Source organism: Bos taurus, chromosome 1 (assembly GCF_002263795.3).
Source record: "Bos taurus isolate L1 Dominette 01449 registration number 42190680 breed Hereford chromosome 1, ARS-UCD2.0, whole genome shotgun sequence".
Taxonomy (NCBI): domain Eukaryota; kingdom Metazoa; phylum Chordata; class Mammalia; order Artiodactyla; family Bovidae; genus Bos; species Bos taurus.
This window is the reverse complement of record NC_037328.1, coordinates 53176641-53197042: the sequence shown is the minus strand read 5'-3', so window position 1 is coordinate 53197042 and position 20402 is coordinate 53176641. Positions and strand designations below refer to the sequence as shown.

Genomic DNA, 20402 nt, shown 5'->3' with positions numbered 1-20402 from the left:
ATCCACTTGCCAGCTCAATTAAACTTATTTATAATTTTTTATATACAAACAATTCTGCAGTGATATTTTTATAAATGTCTCCCCTTGCACATAATCAAGAGTTTCTTGAGCATGGTGGTGGTGGTGGTGGTTTAGTCGCTAAGTTGCCTCCGACTCTTGCGACCCCATGGATGGTAACCCACTAGGCTCCTCTGTCCATGAGATTCTCCAGGCAAGGATACTGGAGTGGGTTGCCATTCCTTCTACAGGGGATCTTCCCAACCAAGGAATCTAACCCGGATCCCCTGCATTGCAGGCAGATTCTTCCCCTTATAAGGGAAGCCTTTCTTGAGGGTAGTGTGACTCAAAGTGCTGGTGCAATGGCTGATAATATGTAGGTAGCAGCTGGCCAAGGCTCACACTTTGAGTGGCATTTCTCTAGGTATGAATTATAATATTAGGTTTTAGGCTATACACAGCTCCAGCTTTATGAGATGTCGCCAAAATGCTTTTCATTTTACTCTTTACCAGAAGTTTATGGAAGTCCCATGACTCTATATCCTCATCAACTTGTGGCATTTCAATTTCAAAGACTTGCCAAACTGGGTCATATTTCTGACTTTGGGGGAAGATATAATTTTCCTCTTAATATTTTCCATAGATTTTTTTTGTAGATATGAAATGTTATATAGAGGACATTTGTGCCATCTTATTTTGTTAATCACGTTTACCAAGAAATGATTAAATTCCTTTTTTGCATCTATGAAATAATGACATGGTTGGGCTTCCCAGGAGGCACTAGTGGTAAAGAACCAGCTTGCCAGTGCAGGAGACACCAGAGACAGGGGTTTGATCCTTGAGTCAGGAAGATCCCCTGGAAGATGGAATGGCAATCCCCCTCCAGTATTCATACCTGGAGAATCCCAAAGAGAGAGGAGCCTGGTGGACTGCAGTCCATGGGGTCGCAAAGAGTCAGACACGACTGAGCAACTAACACTTTCACTTTCACTCTTTCTCCAGTAACTCATAAATGTGTTAAGTTAAATTAATAGATTAAAAAGTATTAAACCCACTTTGTTTATGAAATATGATCTTTTTCATACATTGTGGTGTTGGTTATAATATTATAGTATTTCTGCATCAATGTTCATGAATAAGTTTGGCCTGTAATTGTTTCCCCTGCTTTTATCTGACTTTTAATTGAAGTTAGCTTAATCTCGTAAAAGAGTTAGGCAGTGTTTCCTCTTTTCAAAACATGAAATGATTTATTTTGATTATTTATTTTTGAGTTTTTGGTAAAATTTGCCTATAAAACCATCCAGATCTGGTATTTCTTTCATGATAGATTTTTCAGATTTGATTTAATTTATTTAATAGTTATAGGCCTATTGAGATTTTGTTCTTAGATCAATTTCTTTAGAAAAAGAAATTTTACATATTTAAAAAATCTTCCAATTTGCTAGATTATAATTTTTAATCTCCATCATATCTACAATTATGTTTCTAAAACATAATCATAGATTATTATATTCTTAGGATTCTTAGGTATTAATATGCCTAATACTATTTATGCTCTTTCTATTTTCTTGATTATTCATGTGGCAAATTTTAGCAAAAACTCAAAAATAAATAATCAAAATAAATCATTTCATGTTTTAAAAAGAGGAAACACTGCCTAACTCTTTTATGAGATTAAGCTAACTTCAATTAAAAGTCAGATAAAAGCAGGGGAAACAATTACAGGCCAAACTTATTCATGAACATTGATGCAGAAATACTATAATATTATAACCAACACCACAATGTATGAAAAAGACCATATTTCATAAACAAAGTGGGTTTAACACCTTTTAATCTATTAATTTAACTTAACACATTTATGAGTTAATGGAGAAAGAGTGAAAGTGAAAGTGTTAGTTGTTCAGTCGTGTCTAACTCTTTGCGACCCCATGGACTGCAGTCCACCAGGCTCCTCTCTCCTTGGGATTCTCCAGGCATGAATGCTGGAGGGGATTGCCATTCCATCCTCCAGGGGATGTTTATTTAATTAGATTATTTAAATTTAAGTGAAAGTCTCTCAGTCATGTCCAACTCTTTGTGACCCTATGGATTATACAGTCCATGGAATTCTCCAGACCAGAATACTGGAGTGGGTAGCCTTTCCCTTCTCCAGAGGATCTTCCCAACCCAGGGAATGAACCAAGGTCTCCCAGATTGCAGGCAGGTTTTTTACCAGCTAAGCCACAAGGGAAGAAAATTAAAATTTTCCTTTAGTTAAAATTTAAATACTTTAAAGCATTTAAATTATTTATGAAAAGACTTAAAATTTTTTGTTTGTTTGTTTGTTTTCTAGTTCATTAGTTTCTGATCTCAGCTTTATATTATCCTTCCTTCCACTTGCTTGGATTTATTTTAATTCACAATTTTTTTTTTCAGTGTGTTTAATCAGCTGCTTAATTCTTCCATTGAGTATTTTATTTCAATGACTATACTTTTCAGTGCTAGATATTTTATGTGGTCTTCTTTCAAATCTGTCTGCCTTTTTTTTTTTTTTTCCATAGTGGCTCATTCCTTTCTTATTTTGTTTTGTTTTTTTCAATTCTTTCATGTCTTTAAGAACTTTTAGTAATTACTCTATGGTCTCCATTAGATGGTTCCATTTTCTGAAATTCTTGGAGATTTAATTAAATTCTTTATTGTGGGTGCCCACATCAATAACCTCAGATATGCAGATGACACCACCCTTATGGCAGAAAGTGAAGAAGAACTAAAGAGCCTCTTGATGAAGGTGAAAGAGGAGAGTGAAAAACTTGGCTTAAAGCTGAACATTCAGAAAACTAAGATCATGGCATCCAGTCCCATCACTTCATGGCAAATAGATGGAGAAACAGTGGAAACAGTGTCAGACTTTATTTTTTGGGCTCCAAAATCACTGCAGATGGTGATTGCAGCCATGAGATTAAAAGATGCTTACTCCTTGGAAGGAAAGTTATGACTAACCTAGACAGCATATTGAAAAGCAGAGACATTACTTTGTCAACAAAGGTCCATCTAGTCAAGGCTATGGTTTTTCCAATGGTCGTGCATGGATGTGAGAGTTAGACTATAAAGAAAGCTGAGTGCTGAAGAATTGATGCTTTTAAACTGTGGTGTTGGAGAAGACTCTTGAGAGTCCCTTGGACTGCAAGGAGATCCAACCAGTCCATTCTAAAGGAGATCAGTCTTGAATATTCATTGGAAGGTCTGATGCTGAAGCTGAAACTCCAATACTTTGGCCACCTGATGCAAAGAGCTGACTCATTTGAAAGACCCTGATGCTGGGAAAGATTGAAGGCAAGAGGAGAAGGGGACGACCGAGGATGAGATGGTTGGATGGCATCACCGACTTGATGGACATGTTTGGGTGGACTCCGGGAGTTGGTGATGGACAGGGAGGCCTGGCGTACTGAGGTTCATGGGGTCGCCAAGAGTCGGACACGACTGAGCAACTGAACTGAACACTCACTTATGGTTGAATTTTTTTCTATATGTGTTTTGTAATTTTGAATTGTAAGCTAATCTTCAAGGGGACTTTAAGAAAATCTCTAGTGCTTGATTTTAGAGTATTTTCTTCAGTGCACTTTTGCATCTTCCCCCCAAGGACCCAAAGGGTATTTATTACCAGTGTAAAAAATGATTATGTTAATTTCTTTTATATTTCTGTGCTAATCAGATAGTATAATTTAAACTTCAAATACTCGAGTGGTGCTGGCTCATAGTTTTCAAAAAAAATTCCTAGTGTAAAAAAATTTTTTTTCACCCTGAGCCCAGACCAAATCAGATGTACTTCTCTTTGACTTCTCTCTGTGCCAGTGGGTGAATTTTTAAATCCTCCTTTTCATTAAGTGAAATTCTTTGAAAATCTCAGCCTGTCTCTTTATCCACAAGGATATAAAAATACAAACTCTACAATACCAAGCCTGGCTTCCTCCTTCCGTGAGGATGGTCAGGCTGCACAAGCATTCACTTTTTGCTCCTTTTTTTTAAGCTCCCTTTATACTTCTTACCCTCTTTAAGGGTCACCTCTCATTATCGAATGTTTGTAGTAGAAGCATTTTCAGGACACCTAGTCCACAACATTGTTAGCCCCAAAATTCCCTCAAAGAGTTTTTGCTAGAATCAAATGAGAGCTTAGATGTAGAAGTGCTTTGAACGCTAATGAGAGTTTATGACTCCTAAAAAGATGGTGCTTATTAAGAATCTTAATTTGAAAAATAACTCTCGTATAGTCTAGGTTAACTTGCTTTTCTTTTTTTCCCCCAAACCCTCGATTTAGGGATGCACTTCTTTTGATCCAGTGGAACATAAGAGCTTTCATAGCTGTGAAGAGCTGGCCTTGGATGAGGCTCTTCTTCGAGATCAAGCCTCTTGTTAGATCTGCTGGAATGGGAAAGGAGGGAGCTGGACTGAAGGAAGAGTGTATGCAGCTGCAAAAAGCCTTGGAGAAGTCAGAATCTCAGAGGGAGGAGCTGAAATCAAAGCAAGTCTCCCTCCTCCAGGAAAAGAATGATCTGCTTCTTCAGCTGCAGGCTGTGAGTGGCCCCGCCATTTCTTCTTCAAATCAAGTTTCTAATTAGATTCCCTTGTTTGGCAGGCAGTGTTGACTTGAAAAAATAGAGACACGTGCTTTTTGAGTACTATAGGATTTCATCCAACACAGACAATGGAAACACTTAAGGAGACACCCTGTTTTATAGTGAAGTGATTTCATTGGGAAGATGCCTTTGAAAAGGGGATGGATTTTATTAGATAGATTTTAAACTGTGTAAACATATAAATCTATCTTGGGAGCCAGGAAGCTCTTGATCTTAATTTAAATTCTGTAGGTAGCAGGAAACCCATTAGTAAATCAAAAGGTAGGATTTTAGTAGGTCCTGAGAAAAGCTTTACTGAGATCTTCAGGATTATTGCAGTATGCCCCTAACTGGTTTTCCTGATTTTGATCTCCCTATTTGCCCTTCCCCAGTCCAAATCAACATTATAATCAGTTGAGTTCTTAAAACAGCAGTATTCAACCTTGACTTTGCCTCAAACTCATTTGTGAAACACTAGCAATTAAAAGAAAGATGCCTAGACTTGAATCTCAGATATTTGGGTTAAACAGGCCCTGTGTGGGTCCAAATCATCTGTATGGGGGATTCTGATATCCAGTCAGGATTAAGAACCTCTGCCTTGAACAAATATCATGTTGCTTCCCTGATGAACAAACTTCAGATCAAAGAATATCTGAACTCGGCCTTGGCATCTGAGCCTCCTTCCCCAATCTGATGCTGAAGTGCCATTCAGTTCAGTTCATTTCAGTCGCTCAGTCGTGTCCAACTCTTTGCAACCCCATGGACTGCAGAACACCAGGCTTCCCTGTCGATCACTAACTCCTGGACCCTACTCAAACTCATGTTGATGGAGTCAGTGATGTCATCTAACCATCTCATCCTCTGTCATCCCTGTCTCCTGCTGCCTTCACTTCTTCCCAGCATCAGGGTCTTTTCAAATGAGTGAGCTCTTCGCATCACATGGCCAAAGTATTGGAGTTTCAGCTTCAGCATCAGTCGTTCCAATGAACATTCAGGACTGATTTCTTTAGGATTGACTGGTTGGATCTCCTTGCAGTCCAAGGGCCTCTCAAGAGACTTCTCCAACACCACAGTTCAAAAGCATCAATTCTTCAGAGCTCAGCTTTTCTTTATAGTCCAACTCTCACATCCATACATGACTACTGGGAAAACCATAGCTTTGACAAGATGCACCTTTGTTGGTAAAGTGATGTCTCTGCTTTTTAATATGCTGCCTAGGTTTGTCATAGCTTTTCTTCCAAGGAGAAGCATCTTTTAATTTCATGGCTACAGTCACCATCAGCAGTGATTTTGGAGCCCCCAAAAATAAAGTCTGTCACTGTTTCCACTGTTTCCCCATCTATTTGCCAGGAAGTGATGGGACCAGATGCCATGATCTTAGCTTTATGAATGTAGAGCTTTAAGCCAACTTTTTCACTTTCCTCTTTCACTTTCATCAAGAAGCTCTTTAGATCTTCTTTGCTTTCTGCCATAAGGATGGTGTCATCTACATATCTGAGGTTATTGATATTTCTCCTGGCAATCTTGATTCCAGCTTGTGCTTCATCCAGCCAGGCATTTCACATGATATACTCTGCATGTAAGTTAAATAAGCACGGTGACAATATACAGCCTTGACATACTCCTTCCCTGATTTGGAACTAGTCTGTTGTTCCATGTCCTATTCTAACTGTTGCTTCCTGACCTGCATACAAATTTCTCAGGAGGCAGGTCAGGTGGTCTGGTATTCCCATCTCTTTAAGAATTTTCCAGTTTGTTGTGATCCACACAGTCAAAGGCTTTGGTATAGTCAATAATTCAAAAATAGATGTTTTTCTGGAACTCTTTTGCTTTTTTGATGATTCAGTGAATGTTGGCAATTTGATCTCTGGTTCCTTTTCTAAATCCAGCTTGACTATCTGGAAGTTCATGGTGCACATACTATAAAAGCCTGGCTTGAAGAATTTTGAGCATTACTTTGCTAGCATGTGAGATGAGTACAATTGTATGGTAGTTTGAGCATTCTTTGGCATTGCCTTTCCTTGGGATTGGAATGAAAACTGACCTTTTCCAGTCCTGTGGCCACTGCTGAGTTTTCCAAATTTGCTGGCATATTGAGTGCAGCACTTTCACAGCATCATCTTTCAGGATTTGAAATAGCTCAACTGGAATGCCATTACCTCCACTAGCTTTGTTCGTAGTGATGCTTCCTAAGGCCCATTTGACTTCACATTCCAGGATGTCTGTCTCTAGGTGAGTGATCACACCATTGTGGTTATCTGGGTCGTGAAGCTCTTTTTTGTACAGTTCTTCTGTGTATTCTTGCCACCTCTTCTTAATATCTTCTACTTCTGTTAGGTCCATACCATTTCTGTCCTTTATCGAGCCCATCTTTGCATGAAATGTTCCCTTGGTATCTCTGATTTTCTTGAAGAGATCTCTGTCTTTCTATTGTTTTCCTCTATTTCTTTGCATTGATCCCTGAGGAAGGCTCTCTTATCTCTGCCTTGTATTCTCTGGAACTCTGCATTCAGATGGGTGTATCTTTCCTTTTCTCCTTTGCCTTGCCCTTCTCCTCATTTCACAGCTATTTGTAAGGCCTCATCAGACAATAATTTTGCCCTTTTGCATTTGTTTTTCTTGGGGATGGTCTTGATTACTGTCTCCTATACAGTGTCACAAACCTCCATCCATAGTTCTTCAGGCACTGTGTCTATCAGATATAATCCTTTGAATCTATTTGTCACTTCCACTGTATAGTCGTAAGGGATTTGATTTAGGTCATACCCGAATGGTCTAATGGTTTTCCCTACTGTCTTCTATTTAAGTCTGAATTTAAGTCTGAGACAGAACTGTGTTGAGTGTCTCCTGAGGAGGTCTGGGTCAGCAGTGGCCTGCTGCAGGGGCAGGGGCTCTGGGTGCAGTAGACCTGGGTATGGCATAAGCCCTCTTGGAGGAGGTCACCATTAACCCACCATAGAGCCACCAGAACTTACACAGAACTGGGGAAACAGACTCTTGGAGGGCACAAGCAGAACCTTGTGTGCACCAGGACCCAGGAGAAAGGAGCAGTGACCCCACAAGAGACTGACTCAGTCTTGCCCGTGAGTGTCCAGGAGTCTCTGGCAGAGGCATGGGTCAGCGGTAGCCTGCTGCAGGGTTGGGGGCACTGAGTGTAGCAGTACATGCATGGGACCTTTCGAAGGAGGTGGACATTATCTTCATTACCTCCACCATAGTTTGCCTCAGGTCAAATAATAGGGAGGGAACACAGCCCCACCCCTCAACAGAAAATTGGATTAAAGATTTACTGAGCATGCCCCAATAAAGTAAAGTAATGCTCAAAATTCTCCAAGTCAGGCTTCAACAGTATGTGAATCCTGAAATTCCAGATGTTCAAGGTGGATTTAGAAAAGGCAGAGGAGCCAGAGATCAAATTGCCAACATCCATTGGATCATCAAAAAAGCAAGAGAGTTACAGAAAAACACCTACTTCTGCTTTATTGACTATGCCAAAGCCTTTGACTATGTGGATCACAACAAACTGTGGAAAATTCTGAAAGAGATGGGAATACCAGACCACTTGACCTGCCTCCTGAGAAATCTGTGTGCAGGTCAGGAAGCAACAGTTAGAACTGGACATGGAACAACACACTGGTTACAAATAGGGAAAGGAGTACATCAACGCTGTATATCGTCACCCTGTTTATTTAACTTATATGCAGAGTACATCATGAGAAACACTGGGCTGGAGGAAGTACAAGCTGGAATCAAGATGGCTGGGAGAAATATCAATAACCTCAGATATGCAGATGACACCACCTTTATGGCAGAAAGCAAAGACGAACTAAAGAGCCTCTTGATGAAAGTGAAAGAGGAGAGTGAAAAAGTTGGCTTAAAGCTCAACATTCAGAAAACAAAGATCATGGTATCTGGTCCTATCACTTCATGGCAAATAGATGGGGAAACAGTGGAAACAGTGACAGACTTTATTTTTGGGGGCTCTAAGATCACTGCAGATGGTGGCTGCAGCCAAGAAATTAAAAGACCCTTTCTCCTTGGAAGAAAGTTGTGACCCACCTAGACAGCATATTAAAAAGCAGAAACATTACTTTGCCAACAAAAGTCCGTCAAGTCAAAGCTATGGTTTTTCCAGTAGTCATGTATGGATGTGAGAGTTGGAGTATTAAGAAAGCTGATTGCCAAAGAATTGATGCTTTTGAACTGTGGTGTTGGAGAAGACTCTTAAGAGGCCCTTGGACTGCAAGGAGATCTAACCAGTCCACCCTAAAGGAGATCAGTCCTGAGTATTCATTGGAAGGACTGATGCTGAAGCTGAAACTCCAATACTTTGGCCACCTGATGTGAAGAACTGACTCATTTGAAAAGACCCTGATGCTGGCAAAGATTGAAAGCAGGAGGAGAAGGGGACGACAGAGGGTGAGATGGTTAAATGGCATCACCAACTCAATGGACATGAGTTTGAGTAAACTCCAGGCGTTGGCGATGGACAGGGAAGCCTGGTGTGCTGCAGTCCATGGGATCACAAAGAGTTGGACAACAAAGGTTCGTCTAGTCAAGGCTATGGTTTTTCCTGTGGTCATGTATGGATGTGAGAGTTGGACTGTGAAGAAAGCTGAGCGCCGAAGAATTGATGCTTTTGAACTGTGGTGTTGGAGAAGTCTCTTGAGAGGCCCTTGGACTGCAAGGAGATCCAACCAGTCCATTCTGAAGGAGATCAGCCCTGGGATTTCTTTGGAAGGAATGATGCTAAAGCTGAAACTCCAGTACTTTGGCCACCTCCTGCAAAGAGTTGACTCCTTGGAAAAGACCCTCATGCTGGGAGGGATTGTGGGCAGGAGGAGAAGGGGATGACAGAGGATGAGATGGCTGGATGGCATCACTGACTCAATGGACGTGAGTCTGAGTGAACTCTAGGAGTTGGTGATGGACAGGGAGGCCTGGCGTGCTGTGATTCATGGGGTCGCAAAGAGTCGAACACGACTGAGTGACTCAACTGAACTGAGCCTGGCTCCGCCTATCAGAATAAAGCCCAATTTCCCCCTCAGTCAGTCTCTCCCATCAGGGAGCTTCCATAAGTTTCTTATCCTTCTCCATCAGAGGCAGACAGACTGAAAGCCACAATCACAGAAAACTAACCAATCTGATCACATGGACCAGCTTTGTCTAACTCAGTGGAACTATGAGCCATGCCGTGTAGGGCCACCCAAGATGGATGGGTCATGGTGCAGAGTTCTGACAAAATGTGATCCGCTGGACAAGGGGATGGCAAACCACTTCAGCATTCTTGCCTTGAGAACCCCATAAACAGTATGAAAAGGCAAAAAGAGGACACTGAAAGATGAACTCCCCAGGTTGGTAGGTGCCTAATATGTTACTGGAGATCAGTGGAGAAATAACTCCAGAAAGAATGAAGAGACGACGCCAAAGCAAAACCTGCATCTAGTTGTCGATGTGACTGGTGATGGAAGTAAAGTCTGATAGTGTAAAGAGCAATATTGCATAGGAATCTGGAATGTTAGGTCCATGAATCAAGGCAAATTGCAAGTGGTCAAACATTTTAGAGATCAGCGAACTAAAATGGACTGGAATGGGTGAATTTGACTCAGATGACCATTGTATCTACTACTGTGGGCAAGAATCCCTTAGAAGAAATGGAGTAGCCACCATAGTCAACAGAAGAGTCTGAAATGCAATACTTGCAGTCTCATAAATGACAGAATGATCTCTGTTTCCAAGGCAAACCATTCAATATCACAGTAATCCAAGTTTATGCCTTGACCAGTAATGCTGATTAAGCTGAAGATGAACGGTTCTATGAAGACCTACAAGACCTTCTAGAACTAACACCCGAAAAAGGTGTCCTCTTCATTATAGGGGACCAGAATGGAAAAGTAGGAAGTCAAGAAATACCTAAAGTCACAGGCAAATTTGGCCTTGGAGTACAGAATGAGGTGTGGCAAAGGCTAACAGAGTTTTGCCAGGAGAACACACTGGTCATAGCAAACACCCTCTGCCCACAACACAAGAGAAGACTCTACACATGGACATCACCAGATGGTCAGTACTGAAGTCAGATTGATTATATTCTTTGTAGCCAAAGATGGAAAAGCTCTATACAGTCAGCAAAAATAAGACCAGAAGCTGACTGTGGCTCAGATCATGAACTCCTTGTTGCCAAATTCAGACTTAAATTGAAATGCCATTACTCATTCCATTTTATTAATATTCCTCTTCTCTAGCTACCCAGACCACTGTTATCCCCAAACATTCCAAAGGCAGGTATGAAATTATATCCATCTTTATTGTATTCTCTACCCCACTTAGAACAGTACTAAGTTGAAAAAAAAATACTGGGTTCAAATACAACTATATAAATAGAAGTTTTTCTTGCTGTTTGGACTTATTGAAAACAGAGAAAATTTAGTAATTTTAGACTAACCCAGGTTATTCTTTTCTTTTGGGGCTGTGCTACCCATTGATGTTTCAATAGGCCATGTTTTATATGAGAATTTACACTCAGACTCACACTTCTGATACATATTTATCATAACAGTGGTTCTAGAACTTTAGTGTTTATCAGCCTCATCTAGGATTCTTGTTAGAACTACAAATTCCTGGGCCCCACTCAAACCTACATTAAGATCCATACTGTGAGAATCACAGCTTGTAATGTCATATTTTGTCTGGCTTATGAGAAAGGCAGGTTTGAATAAGAGAAATACAGTTTTGAGTAAGAGTAAGGTAAGTTTGAATAGAAGAAAGGCAGGTTTGAATATGACCTGGCCTCCTAGTTTTCATCATTCTTCCTCTCAGCAAAGAGAGTGGCCAGTACTACTTGGGCTGATGTAGGGATAGAAAAGGACCCGACTTTTGAAGCAAGCAGAGGGTAAAAGTCTGGGATATATGATCAAAGAGCATAGGAAATACATTAAGCCAATTCCAGGGCAAATCCAGGAAGGCTGAGATGGATTCAAATTGTAATTAATTTAAAAAGCTGAATTGACTATGAAATATTTTATTATTGTTGATTTTTAAGAAACACAGCTCAATACAGTACAAATCAAGGAAACAAGGATTCTTTTAAAATCATTCACTAACTCAAAACTGAGTGAACCCATTTCAATTAGCACTGCAAGTACATGAGAAAATTACTACAGGGGAAAGGATGTCCCTGCTGTTAAACTGTTACACCACTGCTTGTCTGGCTTTAGACACGCTGTCATGTTTAATGAGGGATCGATGATGGTCGATTGGATTGTCCTCTTCATCTGGTGATGGTGACAGGTCCTATACACATGCTGAATGGAAGAGAGCAAACAGCTGTTCTGCTTGTCAACTGGGGTGAACTGAGATCAAATGTCCCCCTTGTTGCTCAAGCACTGGAACTTCTCTGATTTGCATGAATTCTTTTGCTTCCATATTTTTATTTTTACTTAGCCCTTCTCTTGGTCTTCAGTGATGTTGGAGATTCACTATACTATACATCTCCCATCTGTGCCTCGTTGAGCCCCACTTGTTGGACAGATAGGATGAGAGATAGCCAGAAAACAGTAGCCTGGATTTTTGTTTTTTTTCTGCTCTTGGTCTAAGTAGATGCAACAATTTATGCCAAGTAACTAGTTAGGTAATAGGTTACCAAAATTGCAGAGGATGGATGAGGTCTAGAGATGGAAGATAGAGATATGAGTGAAGTTATGTCTCAACAAGACCTACAGTAATTAAGAACTTGCTCACAGAGAACAGGTTTCATTTAGCCTCTAAATGGAGACAAATGAGAGGAGTTCAAAGTTACAAAAGGTGCTTTTGTAGCAAAAGGACTCAGCCCCTTCCTTTTTGACTTAGTCCATAACACCTAAACGGTGGGCCTCTCAGCAAGGGTTGAAAGCGGTATGTTTGAAAAGATAAAAGGAAGGAGGATTTTGTACTCTTTGTGTATAACTTGTGAAATTTACTGCTGGCAGAACCATTGAGAAAAAGATTTTAGTTGGAAATAATAGTGAAACCTAGTTAGTAATGTGCAAGGAACTTCATGAATTCTAAATTCAACCTGTGAATAATATACAGCCCAGCTCTATTTATTAGAAGATGTTTATATACTAAACAAGTGCATCAGGACCCTTATAATAATATGATAAATATTCTATTGTCTGAGGGGACAGACCTTTCCTCAAAGACTGTATTCTGAGCAGGTACCGCCCTCAAACTATAATGCCCACAGGGATGCTTCCAGTAGCTGTGATTTAATCAGCACACTGCTGATTTTTGGAGGCATGTTAGCTCCTTTAGGCCACTAGGATTCTATTAAGTGCTTTAGAAGAGGTAATCTAATCTACTGAATGGCCTGAAAGATTGAAAGCACCTCCAAACACAACCAACTCCTCCACTTGTCAACAATAGGATTGGGGAACTGGGAATATTATTTCAACTGCTTAGGAAAGATAGGTGAAAGTGCTGGACAGAGGGCAGGCAATTATCTCTTTGCTATGTGTTAAGCAGCATTTCTCCTGGCTGATAAATTACTTCCAGCTGTTGGCAACAATTTTCTCCTCATCATGGCAGGAGCGAGAGACCCTGGCAAATGTTGAAGAGCAGTGCGAGCTGCTGATTAAATCCAAGATCCAGCTGGAGGCCAGCGTCAAGGCGCTGTCTGCGCGGGTGGAGGAAGAAGAGGAGATAAATTCCAAGCTGACTGCCAGGGGGCAGAAACTTGAAGATGAATGTTCTGAGTTGAAGAAAGAAATCGATGACCTGGAAACACTATTGGCGAAGTCACAGAAGGAGAAGCATGCTACAGAGCTCAAGGTACTTTTTCTATGATGTCAGGAAAGTCTAGATGCCTGAATTCCACACTCCCAATCGGGCTCTGGAACCAGGCTTGCTTTGTTCAAATTAATGAACATAGTGGTCTGCAATTTTATGGGCCTGGAAGTCAGAACTGGCGTCGAATGAGGACCTAATTCAAATTTCCAGCTTGAATTTATGGAACCCTACTTAATCTCCCAAATGAAACATTTTCATTTGTTCTGATCTTATTGCATCTGAAATCTGATAGAAAGAGTAAAACAGTTTTACTGGGCCTCTAAGAATTATTTTTTGGAAGGAGAGGGAGCAGGATGCAGCTTACTTAAAGGTGGTTTGGTATGCATCTTAGTCCCCACCTCGGTTGTTGATTTGGTGTTGACCTTCAGATGTCATTTTAATTCCAGCTAAAACTTTTTTTGTTTTCTTTGAGGTTTTTAACTTGTGTATCTGTATATAGACTGAAGTTAGCTAAGGAATCTGTATCAAACATTTGATTGAAAAAAGCCTCCAGAATAATACCGTAATTTTGGCAGATGATTAAATAGCAACTCTTGTACATCGGTCCCTTTCATAAAAAGCCAATGGGCCTGATATAAATGGCTTCCATTTTTGCCTATTTTATCCGCTAGACCTCTTCTCTAACTGCCACTTTCTTAGGATCTTGAGGCACAACAAGATTAATGTGTGCCCTGAATACTCAAAAGAAAGCTAAATTACCTTTAGTGTGGTGTTCTTGTTATACAACAACATGACACTGAAAACTGGCCGTCTGTGGACCCATGCTGATAATATTTGATTAACCAGAACACCCCATTCCCTGACTATGAGAGATAACAGATCATTCGTGTTTGTGTGTAAAAGAAAATGTGAATTTAGAGTTTTAAAACGTCCAACAGAAATTTGGCTACATGTGATTCCTTACGATGGTGGATATGTCATGAGATTTTGGGTCCTAGAAAAGAGAGGAGATGGCCCTTTGTGTTTATGCCCCTGCTTCCAGGAGCGGTTCTCACGGTGCTGTTGTCTTCTCCCAGCAGGTCAAGAACCTGCTTGAGGAGGTGGAGTCTCTCAATGAGGATGTGAGCAAACTGCATCGAGCAGCCAGGGCTGCACAGGAGACCCACCAGCAGACCCTGGAGGACTTGCGCAACGAGGAGGAGAAAGTCCACACCCTAAGCAAGGCCAAGTTGACGCTGGAGCAGCGAGTGAATGAGGTCAGTAGTGATATGTTTGCCTAGTTAGCTGCCTGTCTACATCTATAGAAACCTTCACTTTTTACTTAGTTAATTTATCTTGACATTTTCATGAAAACTTAGTAGCATGGTTCATTTCCCTCATTATTTAGAAACAGAGGTGAACTGCTACAGTGGAAGAGAGGCCCCAGTATGTGTTCTGTCTGTTGTTAAATGAAACTTTCATAACAACCCTGGGCAGTGGGAGAATACTGAGATTAATCGTGAGGTGGGAGCACTCTACATGACTGACTTCCCCACAGAAGCTGGTGTTTGCCCTGCTAATGTGCTGGTGCTCTATCTGATGCTAGCACTGAAGGATTGCTTAAAGGCCCCATGTCTCCAGCAGTGCACTGAGGTTTGTTATAGAAGAAAGATATGTAAGTCGCAAGCAGTGTTCTACCAATGCTATCGGAATATACTTGTAAGATTCTGGAGATGGTGCTTCTATTCTGCTTCCAAAACCCTGTGAAATAAAGATGTTTCAGACCAGTCTCAGTGGGTAGGTTCATCACTCTCCCTGTCTCTTACCCAGCTGACAAGAGTGTATGCATTCGCTGTTTTATTAGTCCCCAAAGCTTAGCTTTTATAAAATTGCTGGCAAGTGTGGTTTTTTTTGTTTTTTTGTTTTTTTTTGATTATCTGCTTCTTGTTCCTCGTGCCTGTCTATCAATTTTCCTCTGTTACCTATTAGTTGTCTCACTTCTCTTCCTGTTTCCATGGATATATATTTTACAAAGCCTCAATATGGGAATTTGTTGGTGTGTGCACACAACACACACACACTCTCACACATGTATTTTCACACATTTGCTCTCTCCTAGAGTTCATTTATTTTTTGGTTTTGCATACACCTTCCAGAAATTCTCCCTTCTCCCCTATTTGAATTTTATATCTTTCGCTGCTTACAGGAAATAGCTTCTATTGTGGGAAAGTTAATATATCAATGAAAAATAGCCATATTGTAACTATTATTTTGCCTCCTGCTAAACTGACCTCAATATCATTGTTGGCAACACTAATCTGGACAGAACTGTAGTATTTTGGCCTTCTGGTACCTTGCTGGAGGTACCAGAAGATGACATACTGCTATGGACCAGAGACGGTACCAGGGTGGTAAAGGAGAATATGGAAATTATCTTGTGTGAGGTGCGTTTGGAATGGTCAGTGATGCTGAGTTGGGAGACTCAGGACAGCTGCCTAATATTCATGAATGGTCACGTGGAGACAGATTTGCTTGGTGTTGCTCCAGGGAGCAGAGCCTAGATTTGTGGGACGGATTTACAGGGACTATTTTGGCTTCTTACGAAGAAGCCCTCCTGAGTAAATGGACTTATCCACCCATGAAATGAGCTGCCATGTGAAGAAGTGAGCTTCTCATCACTGGAAAGCTATCAAATAGGGTCTCACTGGGCATTTATTATTTGTTTTTTCTGTATTCTAGAGCACGTATTCCTTAATCTCTAAAGATTTCCTTTGTCACTGACTTCTAGATTCTTTTGTAATCCCACTGATGTGTGCAACATTTATTTTAAAATATCTACATAACTGGGCATCGTTTACAGACTATGCTTATATTTTTCTTTCTTTTTCCAGAAGGTAAGTGGTTAAAGAACACATCTGTAAAGTATAAACTTAACCTATATATTGGGCTCAATAACATCTCCTTTTGTCAGCTTGAGGGTGCCCTTGAGCAGGAGAGCAAAGCAAGAATGAACTGTGAGAAGGAAAAGTGCAAAGTGGAGGGCGAGTTAAAGCTGAACCAGGAGAGCATGGACGACCTGGAGAGCAGGCAACTGCAACTAGCAGAAAAGCTGAGGAGGTGAGCCACCTTTCTGTGGACACGCAATTCTGGGAGACCTTATATTGAAGGAGACAGTTCTCTCACGGTGTTTATCCCAGTGACCCTAGGGCCAGATATCTCAAGACCTGCAGGGGAGGTTAAAAAGGATAACAAGCCTAGGAAGTTGAGGGTTTTTTATTTTTTGCTAGACTTTGAGATTACTCTTCTTTTTATAATTATATAATAACCTACAAGAAAGTGATTGAAAAGTCTGACTAGCAGATGTGAATGAAAGGTGTAAGACATAGCAGATGCAAATTATTAGAATTTGAAGTTACAAGTCAAAAAATAAAAGTGGCTCACTTCGTTTACTCATGAGATCAAGGGCTTAAAGTAAAAAAATCAAAAATAAATTCTAATATGAAGTCCATATACCCTCTGATCATTTTTAAAAACAAAACAAAACTTATATGCCAGATGTAACTTCATTAGACATTTATACAACTTTTTTGGTCTAGTAATTTACTTTTTAAGTATTAAACTTTAAAATTGAAAGCATGATCAAAATGAATAGACCTTCAGTTCACGCAGACTCCCAAGGAGTTCAGGGCAAGATGGCCCTATCAGTTGAATTTCATTATTCAGTGAAACAGATTTTCTTACCTTGTCCCTTTTGTCTCCCTCTGTTTAGCTAGACTTTCTTCTAACAACTAGGGATTTTCAAGTTATTTGAAATAAATAAGAAAGGGAAACAGTGAAATCTAAGAGTAAGATAAGGCCTGTCTGAAGTGGAGAGCACACTGGTTGTGGCACCCACAGTGAAGAAGAGAATCAGTGAGCAGCTATGAGCTTCTGGTTTTCCCTTCTGTGTATACGAGTTTCCATGATACATGCTTGTGGTCAGACTGGATTAATAGCCTATCAATAAGTTACTAAACTTGATAGGTGTTTGTAGACTTGATTAATAGCTTATCAATAACTTATTGAACTTGATAGGTGTTTGGAAAAGATGAAATAAGTAACCCTATGAATGTAGTGGAACAGTGAAAGGCAAAATGATGATACAGTCCCTTCAGCATTTAATTATGAAGATTGTGTTTCAGTTTGGCAAAGTGAAATGATAACTCCATGTCCTTGTAGGCCACAGGTCAAAGAGCTCTGGCATTTTAGAAACCTGTGTTTTGAGGAAATTATGAATTTATTATACAACCTTTTCTTTAAATGGACCTGTGTATATATGAAAACTTAATATATGAAAATGTGGCATTTTAAAATGGTGATGAGAGGATAGAATACTTAATAAATAGTGCCAAGATTATTAGCTATTCATCTTATGAGATAAAAGTTAAATTTCTTCCTCATGCTATTCACACACACACACAATCCAGTTGCATTAAAGAATTAAATGCAAAAATAAAGCTATAAAATCATTAGAAGATGCAGCATTATTCACAATAGCCAAGATGTAGAAACAACCTAAATCCCTATTGAATGAATGAATGAATGAATGAAGAAAATGTGATGTATACATTTAATGGATTATTATTCAGCCACTTTTTAAAGGAATTCCTGCCCTTTGTGACAACAGGGATAAACCTGAAGGACTTTATGCTAAATTAAATGTCAGCCACAGAAGGACAAATGCTGCATGATTCCATTTATAGGAGGCATCTAAAAACAGTCAAACTCCTAGAAACAGAGAGTAGAATGGTGGTTGCCAGAGTCTGGGAGGCAGGGGAAATGCAGAGTTGCTGTTTAGTGGTTATAAAGCTTCCATTAGGCAAGATGACTGAGTCCTAGAGATCTGTGTGATGTTCTGCCTATAGTTAATATTGTATTGCACACTTAAATATTTGTTGAGAGGGAAGATCTCATATTAAATGTTCTTCAGTTTAAAAAAACAATTAAAAGACAATATGGGTGGTAAGTCTTAGGAAACTGGCAGGCCAGACTTCCTGAATAAGTCACAAACCCCATCCAAAGGCATAAAAGGACTATGTTGATAAACTTGAAGTTAATACATCAACATTTTAAACATTTAGTGGCAAAAGCCAACATAAATGAAATTGGAACAAATTTGAAGCAGATACCAAAAAATAAATATCAAGAATATTAAAGGAAAATGTGTAATTCAATAATTAGATGAAAAACCTAACAGAAAAATGGACAAAGGACACAAGTGAGCAGGTCATTTGTTTTATTTTAAAATCCTCATAATTGATAACATGCTGTCATCACTAGTAAACAAGGACATTCATAATAAAACAGTGACACACTAGAAGTGTGCTAATATTAAATGTGAATGTAGAGAAATAACCTCAGACTGCTATTGGGGGCCAAAGTTATAAGTTTTTAGATACATACCTATAACCGATGCAGCAATTCCCTGCTCAGTATCCACTCTAGAAACACTCACATGTACGCAAGGGTGCACAGCATTATTTATAAAAGTAAAATTTAGGGGGAAAACTCAGTGATTATTAATAGGGAAGTGAATAAGAAAACCACATAATATCTAAGTCATAGACTAGTATTTCACAGTTAATTTCTAAGTGAAGTCATCTATGTGTGGGCTTCCGTGCTAGCTCAGTGGTGAAGAATCTAACTGCCAAGCAGGAGACATGGGTTCAATCCCTGGATCAGAAAGATCCCCTTGAGAAGGAAATGGCAACCTACCCCAGTTTTCTTGCCTAGGAAAGCCCACGTAGAGAAATAACCTCAGGAGGAGGAGCCTGGCTAGCTGTAGTCTTTGGGGTCGCAAAAGAGTTAGACAAGACTTAGCAATGAAACAATAACAAATCTATGTGTAGGCCAAAGTGGAAAAATCTCTGTGTGTTATTGAGTTAAAAATGTTGTACAGGGACTTCCCGGGTGGTTCAGTGGTTAAGAATCTGCCTTGCAATGCAAGAGATGTGGATTCGATCCCTCGTTGGGGAACTGAGACCCAAATGCCACAGAGCACCTAAGCCTGGCACCACAACTACTGATCCCGTGTGCTCTGGAGCCTGTGAGCCACAGCTAGGAAGTTGCACTGCAGCAAAAGATTCCTAGTGCCACAACTAAGATTCAACACAGTCAAATAAAATAAATATTAAAAAATATGAAATTATAAATCTAAATGTATATAATATTATACCATTCCCAGTAAAGAAAATGAAACTATTTCTACTGATACATAAGCACAAATATATGTCAGTACTTAGAAAAATGTCCAGAAGGAGCCACATCAAATTGATTATGGTGGTTACCTCTAGGGAAGGAACAGAGGCTGGGTATAATAGCCAAGGAGACTTCCGCTCTAGATGTAATAGTTGAATTTTTACAATGAATGACTTCATATATTATTACAATAATTTGAAGACTATTTAAACAAAATGTTATTACTCTGAGCAATTTCATTTGACAACTCTTTCCCTAACAGGAAAGAATTAGAAATGAATCAGATGAGGTCGAAGGTGGAGAATGAGAAAAGCCTGGTGGCTCAGCTTCAGAAGACGGTTAAAGAGTTCCAGGTGATCATTTATCAAATCCCTATGTGTATCTGTAGTTCAATCCCTGGTTGATGACTGGTGCTTCAGTGACAAATGTTCTGCCAAGGTAGCCAGAACCCTAGCCAACGATCGACAGAAGCAGGAAAGAATGCTGGTTGAGAAGGTAACCTGGCATTCTACAGATAGGTGACTCTGGGGAATATTACTTAAGCTTAGATTTCCTTATCATGAAGATAGTAAAAACAAATAGCTAACATGTTGAATGTTTGACAAAAACTGGGCATTGTACTAAAACCCAGGACATCTATATTTTTACTCATTAATCTTCCTGACAACGTTTGAACTAAAATGTAACTACAGTTAAGTGGTAAGCTCAGTGCCTGACCCATGGTATGCATTCAGTATTAACAATTTAATTTTTTATGATGATTAGTCTTTGCAATTGTAAGACAGTTACACTGAAAATCTGTTTTATAGCTACTTGTAGACTCAAAACGTT

At 39.8% G+C, this 20402-nt stretch overlaps 1 protein-coding gene across 1 annotated transcript in view; it reads left to right on the top strand.

Annotated features, from left to right (window-relative positions):
* The window catches only part of MYH15 (myosin heavy chain 15), a 157552-nt gene that overhangs the window by 75207 nt on the left and 61943 nt on the right, over positions 1-20402 (top strand). The window contains exons 22-26 of the mRNA XM_059887823.1: positions 4295-4550; positions 13155-13397; positions 14435-14611; positions 16306-16451; positions 19834-19924. Coding sequence (XP_059743806.1) covers positions 4295-4550; positions 13155-13397; positions 14435-14611; positions 16306-16451; positions 19834-19924 — 913 coding nt within the window. The remainder of the gene's footprint in view (positions 1-4294; positions 4551-13154; positions 13398-14434; positions 14612-16305; positions 16452-19833; positions 19925-20402) is intronic.